The sequence below is a fragment of the Gopherus flavomarginatus genome, chromosome 9 (genome assembly GCF_025201925.1).
Source record: "Gopherus flavomarginatus isolate rGopFla2 chromosome 9, rGopFla2.mat.asm, whole genome shotgun sequence".
Lineage (NCBI taxonomy): Eukaryota > Metazoa > Chordata > Testudines > Testudinidae > Gopherus > Gopherus flavomarginatus.
In genome coordinates this window covers 92,828,378-92,853,392 of record NC_066625.1, presented here as the reverse complement: position 1 = coordinate 92,853,392, position 25,015 = coordinate 92,828,378, and the positions used below count along the sequence as shown (strand labels likewise).

The 25,015-nt window shown below is 47.9% G+C and overlaps 1 protein-coding gene across 10 annotated transcripts in view; it reads right to left on the bottom strand.

The window, feature by feature from the left end:
• Positions 1-25,015, bottom strand: part of TP53BP1 (tumor protein p53 binding protein 1) — a 79,550-nt gene that overhangs the window by 4,151 nt on the left and 50,384 nt on the right. For 7 of the 10 annotated variants that reach the window (XM_050967185.1, XM_050967179.1, XM_050967178.1 and 4 more), the window contains 7 exons: positions 6,255-6,544; positions 5,589-5,765; positions 4,894-5,324; positions 4,224-4,415; positions 3,424-3,627; positions 2,567-2,782; positions 1,636-1,724 (listed from right to left, as the gene is read on the bottom strand). In XM_050967185.1, the coding sequence (XP_050823142.1) occupies positions 1,636-1,724; positions 2,567-2,782; positions 3,424-3,627; positions 4,224-4,415; positions 4,894-5,324; positions 5,589-5,765; positions 6,255-6,544 (1,599 nt within the window). Of the gene's footprint in view, positions 1-1,491; positions 1,594-1,635; positions 1,725-2,566; positions 2,783-3,423; positions 3,628-4,223; positions 4,416-4,893; positions 5,325-5,588; positions 5,766-6,254; positions 6,545-25,015 lie in introns of all 10 variants that reach the window. The other 3 variants (XM_050967182.1, XM_050967183.1, XR_007776240.1) reach the window with 3 other exon arrangements.

Below are 25,015 nucleotides of genomic sequence, written 5' to 3'. Positions count from 1 at the left end.
ATTCCTCTCTTTACACCCTCAGCAGGCCTGCTCCTAGTCACCTGACTCTTTGGCTCCGTGTGGGGAGGAAGGCCAACTCCGGTGCAGCTGAGTCCTCAGCTCTGTTAAAGGACCACCTCATGCTGTGATACAGGACCTAAAGATATTCTAAACTCAAGGTGGAATCTTTTCCGGAAAGTCCAGAGAGGCATCAGAGTATCCAAATATTTGGAGATTTAACCTCAAGTTTCAAAGCCTCAAGCTGGATGCTGTCTGAATCTTTGTATTTCATTGGGCCTTTCATCAGGAGATTTTTCAAAAGAGGTAGCTCCCAAGGAGTTCAGACACTTTCGGATTCAAGGGATCCAGGAGTTTTAAGGCTAGCTGGGGGCTACTGGGGATTCCCTGACCATCTCCAACATGATCTTCCTAGCAACTCTGGTGAGAAGAGGCAGAGGAATGAAAGTCAGATCAGCTGAATGGGGAGTCATCTGTCCTCAAGGCTGTTGATCCCAGTGCCTGGAGCAGAAGAGATCCAATGTTTTGTTCTTGCTGGAAGCAAACCAAATTTATTTGGGGAGAGCCCCATTTGAGAAGCACTAAAAGGAGAATCCTGTTGTTCAGTTCCCATTCCCCTGGGGAAAGAGTACAGCAGCTGAGACAATTGACTTGGGTGTTGAACTTGCCCTTGACATAGGCTGTCCCGAGAGAGAATGGTTTCTTTTCTGCAAAAGGAGGATTCTGGTGGCTTCTGCCTATACAGAGGAACTGCAGGTCCTGTCTTGCTTGTTGATATAGACCACTGCTGCCTGTTGCCCAACTGTACTAAGGCAGCAGAGGTCAAGGGAGAGGAAAAGCATCTAAGGGCATTCCTAATGGTTCTAAGCTCTGGTGGGGAGGGAGGCGCAGAGAAAGAAGGAGGACTGCCCACTGCACCTACAGGGTTGTGGCCTATTTCCCTTCATGAGGCAGAGCTAGCTAGAGACGCTATGGATGGTGGCGTAGAAGCAAAACACTCTGCGGGAATGGCTAACTGAATTAGTTAGTCTCCAGACCAGACAACTGTTATGATAATTTGTTTTATTGGTTTTAAATTTGTTGCCTTTCGATTTCCTTAGGTGTCATACAGACATCAAGGAGACAGTGAATTTGAGCTCCTCATCACATCTCCTCTGTCTCCTCTTAAAACAACAGTCTGAATTTTTTCAATCTCTGTTCACAACAGTCTTTTAGCAGTCCACAACAATGCACAGGTCTCCCCAAAGTTGATATAGTTAATTTAGAACCCAGTAAGGTGCAAGAGCAGCTTAAAGGATTTCTTCCAATGTGAATTACCTTGCACTTGTCATCAGTGACTTTCATCTGCTTTTGATCAAGAGCATCAAATGCTGTGAGAAGCCCAAAAGAGGAAGAGAAAGGTGCATGGGCCTTATTCACAGACTAGGGCCCCACTCTATCATCCAACCTATCCCTCCCCACAAGATTTCCAGGCATTACACAAACATTACTTACACCACCCATCACAACATGGTTCCAATTGTCCTGCTCTGTACTGCTCCGACCACTCTCCAGAGTAGTGCCCTCCCTTCACATAGTTTCAGCTTCTCACCATTTCTGTAGGAATAAATTTTGGGCAATCAGACTGCATGTCCTCACCTGGGTTTCATTGAAGTCCTCCAGGATGTAGCCGGCTCCAGTTCGCAGCTGCAATGCTGTGTACTCTTTGTTGTAAGGAATTGAGAATTCTAGAACAGGAGGAGAAGAGAGCTAAAAGCTTTGGCTACCTAAGCTATGCACAGCCCATGCCCTCAGCCCACCAGAGAGGGACAGACTGACCCCACGAAGATTCTAATATCAGGAACATGTGGTGAGGACACAGAGCACCTCATGGAGATACAGCAGAGCACTAAGTACATTTCTGGCCAAACTGGTCACTTAGGTAACTCATTAATCTAAACAGCTGCTTTTAAAATCAAAACATCAAGTTCATGCACATTAGCACTGTATCTGGTAAGGGCAAGTTCAAGCCTCTTGTTCCAGCTTTCAAGCCCTAAGTCACTCAGCCCCATCCTGTATTTGAGAGAGACTCTTCCCATATCTCCTCCTGCAATCTGCCAGTAATGCCAGCTGCGACACCACCTTCATTTCCTTCACTGACTGAAGAGCCTGCGATCGTTACAATAATTCTCATCGAATATCATGGTTGGAAGGGACCTCAGGAGGTCATCTAGTCCAACCCCCTGCTCAAGGCAGGGCTAATCCCCAAATAGATTTTTGCCTCAGAACCCTAAATGGCCCCCTCAAGGATTGGGCTCACAACCCTGGGTTTAGTAGGCCAATGCTCAAGCCACTGAGCTATCCATGCCTCCCCTTTCCTAATGACATATCCTTCACTGCTGGCTAAACTCCCTGAAGCAGAGACTGGGTCTGTGCTCATTTCTGTGAAGGGCCTAACACACAATGGGATAAATAGTAAAGAAGTGGGGACAACATGAATTTGCATATATGCCTGAGCAGATACCACCCAGCCCTTTCCCTAAACCTACAGGATTCCACCTGGAAATACAATGGGGAAGATTCATCTCACCTTCCTCTTCCTCACTACTGCCTGCAGGACCATCTGATGGCTTCTGGTGAATAGCCAGTTTGTCACTGGAGGTTGCCATAGTGAGAAGGAAAGCATAGCCCAGAAAGAGGGTTTTGTTGTGGGGCAATGGCCCATGATGCTCCTCCAGCGTCGAGGGCTCTCCAGTGTGATCTCCACTTTCACAAGGGCTCACAAATTCACCTGCCCTCACAGCACCTGTGGAGAGAAGGAACTGCTGTGAAATCCCCAGGATCAGGTCACCCAATGCAATGGCATCAGGGATAAATTCAGGCTGTTCCAGATGGCTCACCATGCTGGTACTTTTCCTTGGTGGATGCCACCTTGTGCTCCAGAATAATAAAGAAAAAGTTTCTAAGTTTCTTGCCCTCATGGTTGCAAAGAATCTTCAAAAGATAACTGGAGTGTATCTAGCACAATAATGTCTGCTAGAGTGGGCAGACAGCCTGAAACAATAGCTCAGAAAATTGACAGCTGTCCCATTCATTTCCATGAGTGTTAATTCTGAAGTCTAATAATGTCAATATTGTTAGGTATTTCAGTGCTGATCAAAACATACAAGAAAGGGGAGGAATGATCACATCCCTAACATCTGAACAATACTCTGCAAAGCACACCTTGGATGGGCAGAACTTGGGACAGCATTGCAGCTTATTTTTAATCCTTTCATTCAAGGTAAAAGAGCCTCTACATATCCAGGGAGATGCATAGCCTCAAACACAGAGGCTGCGGGTTCCACACATTTACTCAGGAGAAAGGGGAAAAAAATCTACTTTCACATGCCGGGAGAGAAGCCTGCAGCCCCTGAGTTTGTTTAGTGCAGAATGGAAGGTTCTTACCAGGTTTCATTGCTGCAGACTTGCGCCCTCGTTTGGCTGGGGACCTCTCATCTTCGGAGGCAATTAGCTTCCTCTTCCCAGACAGCAGGCCTGGGGCAACACGTGGACTCTCCAGTCCTTTGCGAGTGGGTGTAGTGCTGCTGCTGGAAGTGCCAGGTGAGCCAAAGTTACTGCGTCGCTTCCGCTTCCCCTCCACCAGGTTATCTAAACCACAGTAAGCCAGTGGCCAGTCAACCATCTCCCGCTTCCCCACACCAAACCCACAAACATCACCCATCCCAGAGTGATAGACAGCCTCATACGCAGAGCACACAGAGCTTTACACACCATCTCCTGGCCCAGCGGGAGAGAATCACCTTTCCTACATCTTGTGTCTTTGTTCACTCCCAATGAGACTGACTTTTCCTTATCTGCCTTCAGAGAGGGCTGACATGGCATCCCTTCATTGAGCTAAGGCAAGTACTACAGATGCCTCTGCAGCTCCCTCTCTTCCAGTCACCTCCCCCTCTTGGCATCTGTTCCTTCTAGGTGACTCATACCTGTGCAGCGACCACACATAGTGCTGTTGGAACACCACTAGAAAGCAGAAACAGCAGAAGCATGATCCATGCTTAATTAGGGCCTGTCCAGGATCAGTTCCAACTGAATTCTTATAGATATCATGCAATGCCTCAAGGCTGCAAATAGACAAAATATGGCTAGGAAAGTCAGTGTGTTGCCAGTAGAACCATAAGCTGACTTCACACCTGGAGTAACACATGGTTTGGATGCAGTTTGGGAAGCCCTCCAACAGCTCTTACCCAGGCTGATGTCAGCTGCCTTGGTCAGAGGTGTGATTGGTTCATACGGACTCAGCCCAAACTGCTCCCGAAGCTTGTTTCCTTGTTCCAAGGACAGGATTACTGCCATACGCTTGTACCATTTCCTCTGGCCTTCCTTTTCAATACAGTAATACAGCTCTCCAGACTCCTTCCGGTGTCCCTTCACCACACCTGACAAGATAGCAAATTAGAACTGTTTACTGACAAGATCTTTGACTCTTCACACAACGCACAGTCAACCTGTGGAACTCCTTGCCAGAGGACGTTGTGAAGGCCAAGACCATAACAAATTTCAAAAAAATAACTAGATATATTCATGGAGGATAGGATGGTGTCCCTAGCCTGTTTGCCAGAAGCTGGGAATGCGCGACAGGGGGTGGATCACTTGATGATTGCCTGTTCTGTTCATTCCCTCTGGGGCACCTGGCACTCATCACTGCTGGCAGACAGGATACTGGGTTAGATGGACCTTTGGTCTGACCTAGTGTGGCCATTCTTATGTTATGCTCCTGACCCTACCCCATAGCCAGGCACCCTCTTCCCAGCAGACAGCTCCTGCTGGATTCAGTGGCCTGGACCAAGGCCACTGGCCTTTTTCAGACCGGAGAGAAAGTGAGGAGTTGAGCTGCAGGAGCACAGCGGTTGTTACCTGCACTGAAATACTCATCCTCAGAGAGGGCAGTCACCTCAGTTTCCAGTGGAATGGGATCGCAGAGTAAAATATCTTTCCCTAAGACATCACACTCGTATCCATCGTCAAAGAGCAGCTTGTACTTCCCTGCCCCAACATCCTGGGTGATTGTCCCAGAATAGAAGTAGGCATTTGAGGACCACTTGGCTACAACTCGCAGGCCCACAAAGCTGCTCCCAGAGGATAAGTCCGCACTGTCCGAGGGACCTGCCACCACCTGCAAGGGAATTTCCGGAGAGTCACTTCGGCGCAAAGTGCAAGGGCCAGCAGCATCAAATCTGTCTCCACCATCTGGTGGGTGACCCACAATGCGCACAAAGGGCTTCTCCTCTGGTGACACTGTAGTCAAGATATCTTCCACCCCTAGCAGGCCACTCCCAGCTGCATCCCTGGGAAAGGGAGAGAAAAAAAAACGTGAGCTCCATGGGGAGCAGAGAAAGCAACTAGTATTTATCAAAGGAAGATTTCCCAAGCTGGGTACTTGCACAACCACTCCTTTCTCCCCCACCAACCATGGACCAGCCACCTCTGCTCATCCCTGCAATTCCCTACTGAGCCCCTTCTCACCCACACCTCCAGTCATATGCAGCCACCTGTTCCCTATTTGCTCATTCAAAATAGAGACCCGGTTCCATCCTACTTTTCCAGGGTACCTTGTTCCAGTTGCTCGAGATGGCGGGCGGCCCCTTCTCCCTCGCCCACGGGGCGTAAGAGGTGCTTTCCCACCTTGTCGGCTGCCAAGTGCTGCGTCTTCATCCTCCTCACATGCTGTTGCTCCTGTCTGACCAGCCCTGAGAGGGGACCCTGGCTGGCCAGCCCCTCTTCTAGGGCTAGGGAATTAAGTGAGATTATTTCACTGCCCTAGAAGAAACCATCAGCAAATCCACTCCCTCCAAATTTCTGTGTGTCCCAGATTTCTGGTGAGAAGTTTGCCTGACAGCCATCTTGCTGGCAGAGTTTCATGAAGCCTACAGGAAGCACTGCACCAAGGGGAGGCAAATTCTGTCCTTTCAGGAAGAAAGGAGGGGTTGGGAAAAATAAAGAAGAATACAGAAGATTTTCCCTTTTCCATACCCCACCCTTTGGACAGTCACCGTCCACTTGTCTTCATGAGACTTAGCAGCTCACCCTCTCCCCAACCTAAGGTTGCCAACCCTCCAGGATTAGCCTGAAGGCTCCAGGAATTAAAGATTAATCATTAAATATTATGTCATGTGATGATATCTCCAAGAATACATCCAAACAAAACTGGCAACCCTACCCAAGCCCCACTCCTCAAGGAAGCACCTGCCTTTCTGTCCTCAAGTCATTATACGCACCTCAATTTTCCTAGGACTCCTCTACCACTGGGTAAGGCAAACTCTCCAGCTTCCATTCCGCTGACTTTCCCTTTGAAAGATCCAGCTCCCCTCCCTGAGCTACTGCCACCATGTGTAGCTGACAGGCCACTACTGGCTCCACTAGATGTACGATGGAGACTCGAGACCTTGGATGAAAGGGAGCTGATGTCACCAAGGTCCCCGGAGGTCAGTGACGAGCCCCCTGTTGTTCGGGAGGGGGAGATGTCTGTCTCACTCTCGTGGCAATCCACTATGGGCTCTTCAGTTTCCTGAAAAGGAGAGGTCAGTCTATGTGAGACAGAAGCTGTATGTTGATGGAGGGTCTCTAGAGGTCAGATAAGAGCTCTGAGAGAAGAGGAGATCATGTTCGTATCACATGAACCTGAATACATCAATCCAGCCCAAGAGTCTGGACAGATCCAAGAGAGGGAACCCTAACTCAGAAAGGTGCTGGATGAGCTCCATGTGAGCGAGGAGAGGTTAGTTCCCTTGTACAATAACTGGAATTCTTTAAGATATTTGCTTCCTATGGAAGTTCCACCTGAGGGCATATGTGCACCCATACACACTCTTGCCTGAAGATTTTTTCATTAGCAGTACCCACAGGTCCATGCCTGCACCGTATACCTCTTTGTGCTCCAATACGGGGACATATGGGAAGGAGCAGACCGCACCACTCCACTTCCTTCTCAACCTCAAAGCACGGTAAACTTACAAAGCAGAAGGAAAAGGAGGATTGGTAGCAGAGCATCTATACCAACAAAACATCTCAAAGCCTTCCAGTTACTGTTCATGGTAAGTAACCTCTTCCTTCTTGGAGTTACTATCCTACGGGCACTCCGCATGAGGAGATTCCTCAGCCACATCACAATGCAAAGGAGGGTGCTGAGAAGATAAGATTCAGTTCAGAGGATAGAACAGCCTCACCAAAGGCTGCATCTGCTCTGGAGGCCTGTACTAAGGCATAACGCTATAAGAACGTGTTCATGGGGGATGAGTGGGCTGCCTTACAAATGTCCTTAATGAATACCTGCCTAAGGAGGGCTACGGAAGTTGATTGAGTCCTTCTGGAAGGAGCAGTGACTTTAGGAGGAAGTGTACACCAGAGGATGCACACCATGCCAGAATATACCCCAAAACTCATTTAGGTAGTCTCTGGGTGGAAATAAGAGTGAACCCTCATCCTCTCAGCACAGGACAGGAAGAGCCTGGGGGAAGCCCTGGAGGGTGTAGTCCTGTGTAGATAGAAGGACAGAGCTCTAATTATATCCGAAGTATGGAGACTGGCCTCCTGCCTTAAAGAGTGAGGTTCGGGGTAAGAGACTGGTAGTTGGATGTCCTGAGGGATTTGGAACTCCGATGAAACAGAATGGGGATGCAAAGTAACTTTGTTTGGATAGAACACTGTGCAGTAGGCTAGGCATGAGGGCATCTACTTCCCCATCTCTCCTGGCTGAAGTGACTACCACGAGGAAAGAAGTCTTGAAGGACAGGTGGAGGAACGAACAGGTTCCCATGAATCTGAAAGGAAGACTTAACACAGTAAGCATGAAATTGAGGTGCCAGGATGAAGTAGGAAGGAATTGAAGGAAACAGGTTAAGGAGGGTTACCTCCTATAATACCAGGGTACAATCCAGACTAATGAGTAGCTGGGTCACCCTTGCCCTGTAACCTGAGTGCCCTTTATAATGCTTTGCTGCTGTAGTCTCCAACCTAGACTGCTCACAGCCTCCAGCATGGAAGTCTTACCAGCCTTGCTTATGCTGCAGGGTGACCCCCAGTCCCAGATTTTCTCCCAGAAAAGTATGGCCTGTACTGCCCAGCCCTCTCCTGAACAGTACAAATATGTGAAATCCGTTATTCCTTTATGGCAGTAATAGGCACACAACTTATTACACCAAATGGAGTCCCCCAGACAGTTCAACCTGAACACACTAGATTAGCTAAAACAATAAAACAAGTTTATTAAACTACAAAGAGATATTTTAAAGGAGTACAAGTAATAAGGCGTAAAAGTAAAAAAAGTTACAAGAAAAATAAAATGCTTACTGGTGCCTCACAGAGTATATTAGAGAGATTGAAAACAATGTTGTCTGATCTGTTGATTGTATATTAGTTATATTGATTATTTAAGAATCCCTAATTAACCACTTGGTGGTCTGGCAGGATTTCATTCCAAGATCAGGCCCAAATTTATTAGAATTACTATCAATCTGGGAAGCCCAATGTCCACAGGAGCATCACACACTGAGGAAAAACCTTTCACGGGTGCAACAGTTTTATTAGCAGGTCGGAAAATCACAAACACTTCAATCCAGAGATAATATAAAATGAACATCTGAGCATCCATCTACTCACACCATCCCTTGCAGTAACCCATTGTTAGTCATTATCTCCTTCATCACCATCATCAGGTGTCATCCTGGTGTCTCCAAGGCCCGTAGGCCAGGATATAGCTTTTATAACGGGTTATGCTGATGCCCATGATGCATATTCATTAGAGGTTTTAGATCCATTTCATTATTTGAACTTTCACACCCCGCAAATGTTGGAGTGTCCTTTTCCCATAAGTTACTAGGCCTTTTACTTCAAGCTTATTAGCATATATGTTAATTAGTTACCATGGCATTCTTACGGTTGGACTTCTGCTTATGTTACTAACTTAAAATATCTCAAGCTAGCATCAACAAGTATATCTTATGGTTTACCAATCAGTTTAGTCATTACAGCATTCTATCTTCTGACACGAACGGCCATAATGGGTCAGACAAAAGGTCCATCTAGCCCAGTATCCTATCTTTCAAGAGTGGCCAATGCCAGTTCTTCAGAGGGAATGAACAGAACAGGTAATCATTGAGTTATCCATCCCTGTCGCCCATTCCCAGCTTCTGATCAAGAGTTACTCTTGGTTAGCTGCTTGTCCTAAGGCTTTTTAGGCCTTGATTAGTCTAGCTAAACTATTGTTTTGCAGGCCTTGAGGTTTGTAGACACATTGCATTACTGTCTTAACTTATACCTATGTCTTACCTAGCAAATACATATACCTATAGGCTACAAAAACATAAGTAATTGCTTTTGATATTCTAAACGTGCCCCTTTTGGACAAATCCATCCAAACAGTAATAAGCACACTCTTAAAAATGCCTTAAAGACAAGAGCATCCTTGGAAGTGTGATAAATGTGTTAGGTACTAAAGGACTGAATTGATTATTGTAAGTTAATGTAATAAGAAATATTGGTAATCTCCATTGTTTCTTGGTGTAATTGCTGAGCCTGAACTCTACAGTCTGAGATAATGGCTTGAAAGACTTTACTGTGTGTACAGCACACACCCAGAACAGTAGCTATGTCTACACTTGAGTTCTAACATAAGACCGGCCGTACTGGGTCAGACCAAAGGTCCATCTAGCCCAGTATCTGACTACCAACAGTGGCCAATGCCAGGTGCCACAGAGGAAGTGAACCTAACAGGCAATGATCAAGTGATCGCTCTCCTGCCATCCATCTCCATCCTCTGACAGACAGAGGCTAGGAACACCCTTCCTTATCCATCCTGGCTAATAGCCATTAATGGACTTAACCACCATGAATTTATCCAGTTCTCTTTTAAATGCTGTTATAGCCTTACCCTTCACAACCTCCTCAGGTAAGGAGTTCCACAGGTTGAGTGTGCGCTGCGTGAAGAAGAACTTCCTTGTATTTGTTTTAAACCTGGTGCCTATTAATTTCATTTGGTGACCCCTAGTTCTTGTATTATGAGAATAAGTAAATAACTTTTCCTTATCCACTTTCTCCACATCACTCATGATTTTATAGACCTCTATCATATCCCCCCTAAGTCTCCTCTTTTCCAGGCTGACGAGTCCTAGCCTCTTTAATCTCTCCTCAGATGGGACCCGTTTCAAACCTCTAATCATTTTAGTTGCCCTTTTCTGAACCTTTTCTAGTGCCAGTATATTTTTTTTTTTTTGAGATGAGAAGACAACATCTGTATGCAGTATTCGAGATGTGGGCGTACCATTGATTTATATAAGGGCAATAATATATTCTCAGTCTTACTCTCTATCCTCTTTTTAATGATTCCTAACATCCTGTTTGCTTTTCTGACTGCCTCTGCACACTGCATGGACATCTTCAGAGAACTATCCACGATGACTCCAAGATCTTTTTCCTGACTCGTTGTAGCTAAATTAGCTCCCATCATATTGTATGTATAGTTGGGGTTATTTTTTCCAATGTGCATTACTCTACATTTATCCACATGAAATTTCATTTGCCATTTTGTTGCCCAATCACTTAGTTTTGTGAGATCTTTTTGAAGTTCGTCACAGTCTGCTTTGGTCTTAACTATCTTGAGCAGTTTAGTATCATCTGCAAACTTTGCCACCTCACTGTTTACCCCTTTCTCCAGATCATTTATGAATAAGTTGAATAGGATTGGTCCGAGGACTGAACTGCTGATTTATACTAACGTAGTTCTGGGTGAATTAATAAATTGTTTGTTGAAGAATAAGCAAGTGTCCTGATTTAAGAAATACTTTTCAAGTTAAAAGTTGACTTGTAAAGAACCCAGCATTAGAAAAATTAGTAAGCTAACAGTCCCTGGACTAAATAACAAGGGACTATCCTAAAACATTCCATTCTACATTGGCTGTAAACACTTATCCAATTGGCAAACCTAGTTTGTTAGATTTCAGCTTTAAATCTAAGAGGCACCTTGGCAAGTTCATAAAAATATATCCCTTTTCATGCTTACATCAAGTCAGTGAAAGATCCAAAACAAAAATCTAAGGTACTTTCTGTGAGTCAGGTGAATAGAGATGTGAAAGTACATGTCCTGAAGGTCAAGAGCTGAGAGGCTAAGAGAACCAAGGAGGGTATTATAGCAGTAGATAGGGTAACCACAGTAAATCTGAAACACTGAATGAAGATATTGAGACTTCAAAGGTCGAGAATTAACCCCCAACACCCTTTCTTCTTTGGAACCAGAAAGTAGAGGGGATAGAAGCCTCTTCTTTTGAATTCTGAGGGTACTTCCTCCCCAGCCCCAAAATGTATTAAGGAGTTCACTTCCTGTTCCAGAAGACTCAAGAGAGCAGTCCCTGAAAAGGGACAGGGAAGCAGGGGGTAGGCAGAGACTGGAACCAAATGGAATATGTCTAGGCTTACTAATCTCAGGCCAGTGGGTCCTTAAGATATTCCATCCAGTCTTCCAGAAAAAAAGAAAGAAAGGTTCCCAACAGGGTGAGGAAAGTAGGATCTGTAGGAGGTTCCATAGGGCTCCAGACACACACTGTACCTCCCTCCAAAACCAGTTCTGATGCATGTCGGATGGAGCAAGACGGAGCTGATGATTGATGCCTGTGGAATCTCCTCCTCCTGTACAGGAGCTCAGACATGCGCTACTGTATCTGGCATTTGCAGCTGCAATAAGGCTGCTGTCTCTGTTGTTGCTTTCTCTGCAACATGAGAATATAAGAAGTCCAATGACTGAAGAATCGCACTACCGTCTCTATGACTGTGGAGCGCTTCATCCATAATACTGGCAAACAGATAAGCCCACTTGAACAGGAGGTCCTCTGTGGAAGTTTGCACCTACTGTAGGATACCAGATGGAGGCAAGAAGCACGGTTCATGACAGCAGTGGATGCCATGGTCTTTCCACCATATCCAAGGCATCCAGAGTGGCTTGGAGGAAGGTCCTGGCCATCAGTGGTCCTTCTGCCATCAAGGTTCTCAGTTCCTCCTGCTAGTCCTGTGGCAAGAGGTCCATCTGTCTCCCCAAAGAAGAAAATCATACTTTGAGAGCAAAGCTTGATAAATCTGCCACCCTCATTTGGAGGCAGGTAGGGGAATACATCTCGCCGCCAAAGAGATCCAATCTTTTCAAATCTCTCTCTCAAGGGGCATTTTTAGAAGCTCTTTAGATTTCTACTGAATCACCTGCACCACCAGGAACTCAGAGATCAGGCATTGAAAGAAATACTCAAATCCCTTTGCAGGGTCCTGCTATTTTCTGTCCACTTTCTTTGAGGTAGGTGGGATGGAAGTCAGAATATGCCAGATCACCTTAGAAGGCTCAAGGAGACCCTCATTAATAGCCACTGCTATCATGCCCGTTGTTGCTGTGTATTCAACAGTTTATGTTGTTTCTCCTGCATGTCCAGCTCTTGGTGAGCCTCTTGAGGTGGTTTTGGAAAACCAGAGATTAATTTACCTTTACAGTAACAAATTCTTTGACATGTTTTGTTCTTAAAGTGTGTACACATATCTCCTTTCAATCAGATTTTTGGTATCAATGCCCATGGGGTCTGGACTTGCATCCTATATATCCTCGTGCTCTGATCCGAGGGCCTATATGCAACTCTCTCAATTATAAAATTTGGCATGGCAAGGACTCCAAAATAGAGGGAAAGGAGAGAAAAGTGGAGTGCCCATTGAGACAAAACATCCAGAACAGCAGCAGTTACTCTACAGGTACGTAGCCACTCCTTCGAGTATTTGTCCCTGTGGATGCTCCACATTAGGTGGACGTGGGTGCTGAAGAGAGATCTGGTACAGATTGGAGAACAGCTGCACCTGCCCTGGAAGCATGCACAACAGCATGGTGCTGAGAAAAAGAGTGCACAATGACCAGGCATTAGCTTTTCAAATGTCTGCAATGGGCATGTTCTAAAGCAGGGCAACAGATGTGGATTGTGCCTAGTGGAATGGGCAGTCTCACAGAAGACATTCCATCTCATCAGATTCAGGAGTAGATTTGACGGTTATTAGTATAACTGTTATTAGTAAATTAGTTGGGGGGGGGGGAGGCACATGACAACTCCCTACCAGGTCAGATAGATTCAGAAGGGGAGTAACTGATCCCAGGGCCCTCACTATGGCCAGTAGGAGGAGTCAACAAGTGGTAATATGAGTCTGAGTGACTGAGTCAAGTGAGGTGGTGGCTGTGTGGTTCTCCTGGGAACTGGATAATGGCAGTACAGAAGGAGTAGTTCTTCTGATGGGTCTGAGTCTCCTGAGAAGGAAAAAGCAGACTTGGGTTCCAGTGTTGGTACTGTCAGTGCTGTTGGAGAGATGTAAACCGTGTGTGAGTGTAGATAGGCTCTGTCTTTCAGGGAAGGTCTCCTGCAGGAGATATAAGCTCCCTGGAAATGGAGGGTCCTGATGGAGGGTGGATTCTGGAAGGGACATCGAGAGATCATCTAGCCCATTTCCCTGCACTCATGGCAGGACTAAGTATTATCTTGACCATCCCTGACAGGTGTTTGTCTAACCTGATCTTAAAAATCTCCAATGATGAAGATTCCACAACCTCCCAAGGCAATTTATTCCAGTGCTTAACCACTTTGACAGGAAGTTTTTCCTAATGTCCAACCTAAACGGCCCTTGCTGCAATATAAGCCCATTGCTTCTTGTTCTATCCTCAGAGAACGTAAGAATATAAGAATAGCCCTACTGGGTCAGACCAAAGGTCCATCTAGCCCAATATCCTGTCTTCCGACAGTGGCCAGTGCTAGGTGCCCCAGAGGAAATGAACAGAACAGGTAATCACAAGTGATCCATCCTGTTGCTCATCCTCAGCTTCTGGCAAACAGAGGCTAGGGACACCATTCCTGTCCATCCTGGCTAATAGTAATTGATGGATATATCCTCCATGAATTTATCTAGTTCTTTTTTGAACCCTGCTATGGTCCTTGCCTTCACAACATCCTCCTACAAGGAGTTCCACAGGTTGACTGTGCGCTGTGTGAACAAATACTTCCTTTTATTTGTTTTAAACCTGCTGCCTATTAATTTCATTTGGTGACCCCTAGTTCTTGTGTTATGAGTAGTAGTAAACACTTCCTTATCTACTTTCTCTACACCAGTCATGATTTTATAGACCTCAACCATATCTCCCCTTAGCCATCTTTTTCCAAGCTGAAAAGTCCCTGTCTTATTAATCTCTCCTCATACGAAAGCTGTTCCATACCCCTAATCATTTTTGTTGCCCTCTTCTGAACCCTTTCCAATTCTAATATATCTTTTTTGAGATGGGGCGACCACATCTGCACACAGTATTCAAGATGTGGGCGTACTATGGATTTATATAGAGGCAACATGATATTTTCTGTCCTACTATTTCTTTCTTAATTATTCCCAGCATTCTGTTTGCTTAATTTTGACTGCCGCTGCATATCGAGTGGACGTTTTCAGAGAACCATCCACAATGATTCCAAGATCTCTTTCTTGAGTGGTAACAGCTAATTTAGACCCCATAATTTTATATGTATAGTTGGGATTATGCTTTACAATGTGCATTACTTTGCATTTATCAACATTAAATTTAATCTGCCATTTTGTTGACCAGTCACCCAGTTTTGAGAGTCTTTTGTGTAACTTTTTGCAGTTTGCCTGGGTCTTAACTATCTGTAGTAATTTTGTATCATCTGCATATTTTGCCATCTCACTGTTTACCCCCTGTTCCAGATCATTTATGAATGTTGAATAGGACTGGTCCCAGAACAGACCCCTGGGGGACACCACTATTTATCTCTCTCAACTCTGAAAACTGACCATTTATACCTACCCTTTGTTTCCTATCTTTTAACCAGTTACCAGTCCATGAGAGGACCTTCCCTCTTATTCCATGACAGCTTACTTTGCATAAGAGTCTTTGGTGAGGGACCTTGTCAAAGGCTTTCTGAAAATCTAAGTGCACTATATCCACTGCATCCCCTTGGTCCACATACTTGTTGACCCCCTTCAAAGAATTCTAGTACAATGGTGAGGCATGATTTCCCTTTACAAAAAACTTGTTGACTTTTCCTCAACAAATTATGTTCATCTATGTGTCTGACAATATTCTTCTTTATTTTAGTTTCAACCAGTTTGCCTGGAACTGAAGTCAGGCTTACAGGGATCACCTCTGGAGCCCTTCTTAAAAATTGGTCTCAACATTAGCTATCCTCCAGTCATCTGGTACAGAAGCTGATTTAAATGACAGGTTGCAGACTACAGTTAGTAGTTCTGAAGGAACTCAAATGTAAAATTGCAGAACGCTTGGGTAAATACCATCTAGTTCGAGTGACTTATTACTCTTTAGTTTATCAATTTGTTCCCAAACCTCCTCTAATGATACCTCAATTTGGGACAGTTCCTCAGATCTGTCACCTAAAAAGAATGGCTCAGGTTTGGGAATCTCCCTCACATCCTCAGCTGTGAAGATCGATGCAAAGAATTCATTTATCAGAGGGGTAGCCGTGTTAGTCTGGATCTCTAAAAGCAGCAAAGAGCCTTTTCGCACCTTATAGACTAACAGACGTTTTGGAGCATGAGCTTTCGTGGGTGAATACCCAGTTCGTCGGATGCATCCGACGAACTGGGTATTCACCCATGAAAGCTCATGCTCCAAAACGTCTGTTAGTCTACAAGGTGCCACAAGACTCTTTGCTGCTTTTACAGAATTCATTTAGTTTTTCTGCAATGGCCTTATCGTCCTTGAGTGCTCCTTTAGCATCTTGACTGTCCAGTAGCCCCACTGGTTGATTATCAAGTACTTCCGATGTACTTAAAAAAAAAATTGCTATTACTTTTTGAGTCTTTGGCTAACTTTCTCAAATTCTTTTTTGGCCTTCCTAATTGTACTTTTACATTTCATTTGCCAGAATTTATGCTCCTTTCTATTTTCCTCACCAGGATTTAACTTCCACTTTTTAAAGGATGCCTTTTTGCCTCTCACTGCTTCTTTTACTTTGTTGTTTAGCCACAGTGGCTCTTTTTTAGTTCTCTTAAATGTATACCCCAAATTAAAAAACATAGTAAGTTGAGCTTCTATTATGGTGTCTTTAAAAAGTTTCCATGCAGCTTGCAGAGATTTCACTTTTGGCACTGTACCCTTTACTTTCTGTTTAACTAACCTCCTCATTTTTGTGTCGATCCCCTTTCTGAAATTAAATGCTACAGTGTTGGGCCGCTGTGGTGTTTTTCCTGCCACAGAGATATTACATTTAATTATATTATGGTCACTATTACCAAGAGGTCCAGCTATATTCACCTCTTGGACAAGATCCTGTGCTCCAATTAGGACTAAATTAAGGATTCCCTCTTCTCTGATGGGTTCCAGGACCTGCTGCTCCAAGAAGCAGTCATTTAAGCTGTCAAACTTTATCCCTGCATCCCGTCCTGAAGTGACATGTACCCAGTCAACATGGGGATAATTGAAATCCCCCATTATTACTGAGTTTTTTTATTGTAATAGCTTCTCTAATCTCCCTGAGCATTTCACAGTCACTATCACCATCCTGGTCAGGTGGTCAGTAATGTATCCCTACTGCTATATCCTTATTCTTCTTCTTCGAGTGCTTGCTCATATCCATTCCAGTTAGGTGTGCGCGCGCCGTGTGCACGTTAGTTGGAGATTTTTACCCTAGCAACACTCGGTGGGCCGGCAGGGCCCCCCCTAGAGTGGCACCGCTATGGTGCCGGATATATACCCCTGCCGGCCCCTCCGCTCCTCAGTTCCTTCTTACCGCCCATGTCGGTCATTGGAACAGTGGAGCACAGCTTAGCTGACCTCCACCACCCTAGTGATTCGCTCGTTTCTGTTGTATTTGTGTATATAGTTCGATTTCTATCAGTATAGTTAGTGATCAGTTGTTAGTTAAGAGGGATCGGGGTCTAGCCCCTTTTCCCTCCCCTGGTACCGGGGCCCATGCCCGGTTCACCGGGCTTCAAACCGTGCTCGGCCTGTCATAGGCTGATGCCCACAGGAGACCCTCACGACTCCTATCTTAAGTGCCTGGGTGAATCCCACCTGACGGACAAGTGCCGCATCTGTAAGGCGTTCAAGCCCCGGACTAAAAAAGAACGGGACATTCGCCTAAAACAACTACTGATGGAGGCAGCGTTGACTCCCCAGTCCTCGGCACCATCAGCGGCACCGGGAGCAAGTGCCTCCTCGGCACCAGAGCGCACTCCGACAGTGAAGGCTCCTCGACATCAGCCATCACCGGCTCAAGCTTCTACCCAGCACCGTTCGCTCTCACCACGGAGCAAGAAGCACAAGCCTCCTGCGGCTGCTATATCTACACCGCAGTCTGAGCGCTTAGCCAAGTCGGACCGCCCGGCACTGTCAACTGCTGTGGCACCGACGTCCTCCGCACCGTTGATTCCGGCCTCGCTGGAGCCATCAAGTCCGGTGCTCCCCAGCTCCCCAGCACGCGCCGTGGTTGAGCTTGTCGTGCCTCCACTCCGGAGACGTTTTCCATGGCACGGGACTTGATTGCCTTGACGGAGCCTGAGCTGCCTCAATCCCCGGCGCCGCCGGTGCGGGTTCCTCAGTCTATAGGCAAGCCAGCCCTCATGAGACCTTCTTCACCTGGTACCACAGAACGTCGCCGGTCCCGATCCAGGTCCCACAAGCATTCCTGGTCCCGCCATCGATCCCGGTCCCATGGCCGCTCGCAGTCCCGGTACCGTTCCCCATCGAGGTACTGGTCGTACTCGTGGCACCGCTCGAAGTCCCGGTACCGTTCCCCATCGAGGTACCGGTCGTACTCGCAGCACGGCTCGAGGTCCCGGTCGCCGTCCAGATACTACTGGCACCGCTCCAGATCTCGGCACCACTCGCAGCACCAGACTTCTCGCAGCCAATGTCGGCAAGGCGATCCCAGGCACCGGTTGACCTCCCGGCACCGCGCTGGTCGCAGGTCCCAGTCCCACTCCCAGCACCATCACGACTCTCGGTACCGTTCTCCGGCACCACGTAGGGACTGTTCGAGTGGACGCAGAGACCTACATCAAACGGTCTGCGCTCCCCCGTGGCCGTCTCATCATCCGTCGATCTCCTCCCATGCAGACACTGCATCATACAGGGATTCGGATAATCACCAGGGACCTCATCAGTGGCCCTTTTGGACATCTTGGGCCTACCACCAAACCCAAGGTGATCCGCATATACCATCACACTCCGGCCCTTCTGAACATTGGGTGCCAGAGACCACAGTGAGCAGACCTCCCCCACCGGGTACGGAGGAATCTCCAACACACGTGCCAGACCCTCAAGATCCGCCGCCTCAGGACATCCAAGACCAGGAGTCTATCCAAGACCCACTGGTTCCCGGGGTTTCATCCTCTTCCTCCCCGGATGAAGCGGTGGTGGTGACGTCTACATCTGGACCGCCCCCAATCGACCTCAGGTCACACCAGGACCTTCTGCGCCGCGTCGCCCTCAATATCAACTTGCCTGTAGAGGAAGTTCCTGAGGTGGACGACCCAGTTGTCAGTATACTGTCCGCAGAGGCTCCAACCAGGGTGGCCCTCCCCTTCATCCGCTCGATACAGGCTAGAGCGGATACCATCTGGCAATCCCCGGCATCCATACTGCCCACAGCCAGAGGGGTTGAACGTAAATGCATGGTGCCCTCCAAGGGGTACGAGTACCTGTATGTACACCCCCCTCCTTGTTCATTGGTTGTTCAATCCGTCAATGAACGGGAGCGCCATGGCCAGCAAGCCCCTGCTCCTAAATCAAGGGAGGCCAGGCAAATAGATTTGTTGGGGAGAAAGATCTATTCCGCGGGAGGCCTCCAGCTCAGGGTGGCGAACCAGCAAGCCCTCCTGAGTAGGTACAGTTATAACACCTGAGAGGCAGTAGGGAAGTTTGTAGAGCTCGTCCCGCAGGACTCCCGCCAAGAATTCACAGCTCTCCTGGAGGAAGGGAAAAAAGTTGTGCGGACCTCCCTCCAGGCCTCGCTGGATGCTGCCGATTCGGCAGCTAGAACCGTCGCCTCTGGGATTGCCATGCGGCATATATCATGGCTGCAAGTGTCAGGCCTGCCACCTGAGCTCCGGTACACGATACAGGACCTACCCTTTGATGGCCAGGGCCTCTTCTCTCAGAAGATGGACCCTCGCCTACAGAGTCTGAAGGACAATAGCGTAATCATGCGTTCGCTGGGAATGCATATGCCACAGACTCAGAGACGATCTTTCCGGTCGCAACCTCAGCGCCCCTACCCCCCGCCTCGGCCAAGGCAAGACTTCACCATAAGGCGAGGTCGTACCAGACGACAGTCTGGACCTAAGGGGGGTAACAATGCCGGTCCCGTCAAGCCACCAGCGGGACCGGAGCCAAACTTTTGAGGGTGCGCCCGAGAGCACTGTATCAATGACCTCCCAGGAACCCTTTCAGTTCGCCAACCGCCTTGCCGCATTCCTCCCTGCGTGATCCCAGCTGACTTCGGACCGTTGGGTCCTCCGCACAGTGGAGTCTGGCTACCGCCTTCAGTTTATTTCAACCCCTCCTCCCCACTCTCCCTCCTCGTCCCTCTTCAGGGACCCCTCTCACGAGCAACTCCTTCTGCAGGAGGTTTCGAGGCTCCTTGCGATGGGAGCTATAGAGGAGGTTCCGGAGGAATTAAGGGGTAAGGGGTTCTATTCCAGATATTTCCTAATTCCCAAGGCAAAAGGGGGCCTCCGACCTATCCTGGACCTGCGAGGACTGAACAAATTCATGAGAAAGTTCAAGTTCCGCATGGTGTCCCTGGGGACCATCATCCCTTCCCTGGATCCCGGAGATTGGTATGCTGCTCTTGACATGAAGGACGCATATTTCCACATCGCGATTTACCCTCCGCACAGAAGGTACCTACGCTTTGTGGTAAATCGTCAACATTACCAATTTGCGGTCCTCCCCTTTGGCCTCTCTTCGGCCCCTCGGGTATTCACGAAGTGTATGGCGGTAGTCGCAGCCTCCCTCCGCCGTCGTCGAATACACGTCTTCCCATACCTCGACGACTGGCTTATTCGAGGGACCTCCGAAGCTCAGGTCACCGCTCATGTAAACGTCATCAAGGGCCTATTCACCCGTCTAGGCCTGATTATCGACCTGGACAAATCCGTTCTGCTACCTACGCAGAGGATAGAATTCATAGGGGTCATGCTGGACTCCAATCGTGCATCGGCCAGCTTGCCCCCACAGCGCTTTCAGACTATAGTCTCGCTTATACAGCAACTGAAAAGCTTCCCAACAACTTCTGTCCGCACCTGCCTCGGCCTCCTCAGCCACATGGCTGTGTGCACCTTCGTTACGAAGCACGCGAGACTGCGCATGCGTCCTCTCCAGTCTTGGCTCGCCTCAGTCTACCATCCACGCAGGGATGCCATAGACATGATAATCACGGTTCCACCAAGCGTTCTGGGCTCCCTCGACTGGTGGCTGACGTCCTCCCTGGTGTGTGCCGGTCGTCCGTTCCATCCGCCACAGCCCTCGGTGTCTCTGACAACAGACGCTTCTTCTCTCGGCTGGGGTGCTCACTTAGGGCACCTCCGCACCCAGGGTCTTTGATCTTTTCAGGAGCTGGCGCTTCACATCAATGTCCGCGAACTAAGAGCGGTCCGACTGGCGTGCCAGACCTTCCAGCATCACTTATAGGGCCGTTGTGTTGCAGTTTTCACAGACAACACAACGGCCATGTATTACATAAACAAGCAGGGAGGGACGCGATCTTCCCCCCTTTGTCGAGAGGCGATGTGACTGTGGGACTTCTGCATAGCCCACTCGATAGACCTGGTAGCCTCCTTTCTCCTGGGAGTCTGGAACTCTCTAGTGGACCACCTGAGCAGGTCCTTCCTGTCCACCCGTCTGGACATCCTCCTTTCAGTATTCCGGAAGTGGGGCTTTCCCCGGATAGGTCTCTTTGCATCCCGAGAGAACAGGAAATGCCAGGCGTTCTGCTCCCTGCAGGGTCGCTCCCCAGGCTCCCTCTCGGACACGTTCCTAATTCCCTGGGAAGGTCATCTACTTTATGCCTTTCCACCCTTTCCCCTAGTCCACAGAGTCCTGCTCAAGCTCCGCAGGGACAGGGACAGGGTAATCCTGATCGCTCCGGTGTGGCCGACGCAGCACTGGTACACCATGCTGCTCAACCTCTCTCTAGCGGACCCGATACCTCTGCCACTCTACCTGGACCTGATAACGCAGGACTTTGGCAGACTTCACCATCTGGACCTGCAGTCTCATAGACTCATAGACTCATAGGTCAGAAGGGACCAACCTGATCATCTAGTCTGACCTCCTGCACAAGGCAGGCCACAGAACCCCACCCATCCAACTTTATACAACTCCTATCCCAGGACCGAGTTATTGAAATCCTCAAAAATGGTTTGAAGACCTCAAGCTGCAGAGACACCACCAGCAAGCGACCCGTGCCCCACGCTGCAGGGGAAGGCGAAAAACCTCCAGGGCACCTGCCAATCCGCCCTGGAGGAAAATTCCTTCCCGACCCCAAATAGTCCCTCCACCTGACAGCATGGCTGCTGTCTGGATAAACCAATCTGAATCGCGCTGTTCCACCCCGGTGCAACAGGTCCTCCTGGGAAGCAGAAAGGCTTCCACGCAGGCGACATATCTCGCCAAGTGGAAGCGTTTTTCCCATTGGTGTGCCCAGTGTAACCTTACTCCCGAAGGTGTATCAGTCCCCATTATCTTGGGCTACTTATGGGACCTCAAGGAGCAGGGCCTGGCGCTCTCTTCGATAAGGGTGCATCTGGCCACAATTTCCACCTTCCATCCTGGGGAATCTGGCAGTTCGATCTTCTCTCACCCTATAGTTTCCAGATTCCTTAAGGGCTTGGAGCGACTCTACCCTCCGGTTAAGCGCCCTTCCCCTACCTGGGATCTCAACTTTGTATTAGCTAGGCTCACGGGCCCTCCCTTTGAGCCGTTAGCCACATGCTCGCTGCTGTACCTGTCCTGGAAGACGGCCTTCCTCGTCGCTATCACCTCGGCCAGACGGGTATCGGAGCTTCTTGCTTTGATGGTAGACCCCCCGTATACGATCTTCCACAAGGACAAGATACAGCTGCAGCCGCTTTCCTTCCCAAGGTAGTCTCTGCCTTCCACATTAATCAAGACATATTCCTACCAGTCTTCTTCCCAAAGCCGCACGCATCGCACCGGGAACAACAACTACATACCCTGGATGTCCGCCGGGCCCTCGCCTTTTACATCCAGAGGACCAAACCTTTCAGACGCTCACCTCAACTATTTGTAGCGGTCGCAGAGCGCATGAAAGGCATGCCTATCTCTTCCCAGAGGATCTCATCCTGGGTGATGTCCTGTATCCGGACATGCTACGACTTGGCCCGCATTCTGACTGGCCATCTCACCGCCCACTCTACTGGGGCTCAAGCCTCGTCTGCCGCTTTCCTGGCCCACGTTCCCATCCAGGAAATATGTTGCGCAGCTACCTGGTCTTCCATCCATACTTTTGCATCCCACTATGCACTGGTCAAGCAGTCTAGAGACGATGCCACCTTTGGCTCAGCGATCTTACATTCCGCAACGTCTCGCTCCGACCCCACCGCCTAGGTAAGGCTTGGGAATCACCTAACTGGAATGGATATGAGCAAGCACTCGAAGAAGAAAAGACTGTTACTCACCTTTGTAACAGTTGTTCTTCGAGATGTGTTGCTCATATCCATTCCACACCCGCCCTCCTTCCCCACTGTCGGAGTAGCCGGCAAGAAGGAACTGAGGAGCGGAGGGGCCGGCAGGCATATATATCCGGCACCATAGCGGCACCACTCCAGGGGGCGCCCTGCCAGCCCACTGAGTGTTGCTAGGGTAAAGATCTCCGACGAACGTGCACGCGGCGCGCGCACACCTAACTGGAATGGATATGAGCACACATCTCGAAGAACAACAGTTACAAAGGTGAGTAACAGTCTTTTCGAGCATGGAATTTCTATCTATAGAGATTCTCTGGTACAGGTTTGATCCATTTACAATTTTACTTCATTTGACTCTATGCTTTCTTTCACATATAATGCCACTCCCCCACCAGCACAACCTGCTCTGTCCTTACAAGTAATACCGGAGTACAAAATACACTGGATTTCATTGATTATCCTCATTCTACCAAGTTTCTGTGACGCCTATTATATCAATATCCTCATTTAATATGAGGCATTCTAGTTCACCATTTTATTATTTAGACTTCTAGTATTGGTATACAAGCACTTTAAAAACTTGGTTAGGGAGAACATTTTTTCTTCCTCATCCTTGTAACAACCTTTTATGTACTTGAAAACTTATCTCCCCACCCCCTTAGTCTTCTCTTCTCCAGATTAAACAAACCCCATTGTTTCAATCTTCCCACAAACCATGTTTTCTAGACCTTTAAGCACTTTTGTTGCTCTTCTCTGGACTTTCTCCAGTTTGTCTACAACTTTCTTGAAATGTGGCGCCCAGAACTGGAAAATACTTTCGTTGAGGCTTAATCAGCACAGAGTAGAGTGGAAGAATTACTTTTTGTGTCTTGCTTACAACACTCCTACTAATACATCCCAGAATGATGTTCACTTTTTTTGCAACTGTGTGACATGGCTGACTCATATTTAGCTTGTTATCCACTATGACCCCCAGAGCCCTTTCTGCAGTACTCCTTCCTAGGCAGTCATTTCCCATTTTGTGTGTGTGCAACTAATTGTTCCTTCCTAAGTGGAGTACTTTGCATTTGTCCTTATTGAATTTCAAAATATTTACTTAAGACCATTTTTCCAGATAATTTTGAATTTTAATCCTATCCTCCAAAGCAATTATAAGCCCTCCCTGCTTGGTATCCCCATAAACTTTGTAAGTTACTCTCTATGCCATCATCTAAATAACTGATGAAGATATTGAACAGACCCAGACTCAGAACTGAATCCCGTGGGATCCCACTCGATATGCCCTTCCAGCTTGACTGCAAACCACTGATAACTACTCTGTGGGTATGGTTTTCCAACCAGTTATGCACCCAGCATGCAGACAGTTAGTGCACGGTACACTGGATCACTGCAGATTTCACAACCCAGTTTACCATGTATTAACTCACCATTTAGATATGTCCTAATTTTCAGTCAGCCACTTTCCAAACCACTGTTCTTCTGATGGGCTGAACGTTCCTCACTCTCAGCAACAGCAGAGTCCCAGGGATGGTTGCAATTTAAATCTAACCTGCCAGTTGTCTGAATACCAAAAAGGCACACTATTTCTTAATGCAGGTGTATGTTCACACAGCAGTAGTAATAATTAATATCTCATTTATAGAGGGTCATATATCTGTATAAGGGCTCATCTTATTTTGTAAGATACAAGAACATGGCTCTCAGCCTGAAAGCATAAGATGTTTTAATGCCCCAAGCTACATTCCCTCTAAGGTGCGTGCCTGCGCAGGAGGCCACCAAGGGCCGCACAGGTGTGCACAATGCACTCAGGGGCATGGGGTGACATAGGGGGTGGTGATGGGGAAGCTTGGGGCATGTAGGGCTGCAGTGACTCCCCCAGTCCCAGGGCTGCTGCAGCCAAGGAGAGAGACACTCTCCCCAAGCTCAGGTGCTGCTGCGGGAAAAAAGGTCTGGAGGGAGTCCTCCCTCCCTGCTGTAGCCCTGGGCAGCCTGCACCCCAACCCCACATCCCCAGCCCTACCACAGAGCTTGCACCCCAACCCTTTGCCCCAGTCCAGAGTCCCTTCCCAAACCCTGAACCCTTCATCCCAGCCCCACCCCACAGCCCGCACCCCCTATGTCCAAGCCCTGAGCCCCTTCCCACACTCCAAACTCCTTGGCCCCATCCCTGCCACACATCACCTCCATATTGGAGCACATAACAAAATTAATTCCACACATAGATGGGAAAAATTAGAGAGAACATTGAAGGGAATGTTTTTGAGACTTTTCTGATAGGATATTAGCGTTTGGAATGGAAACC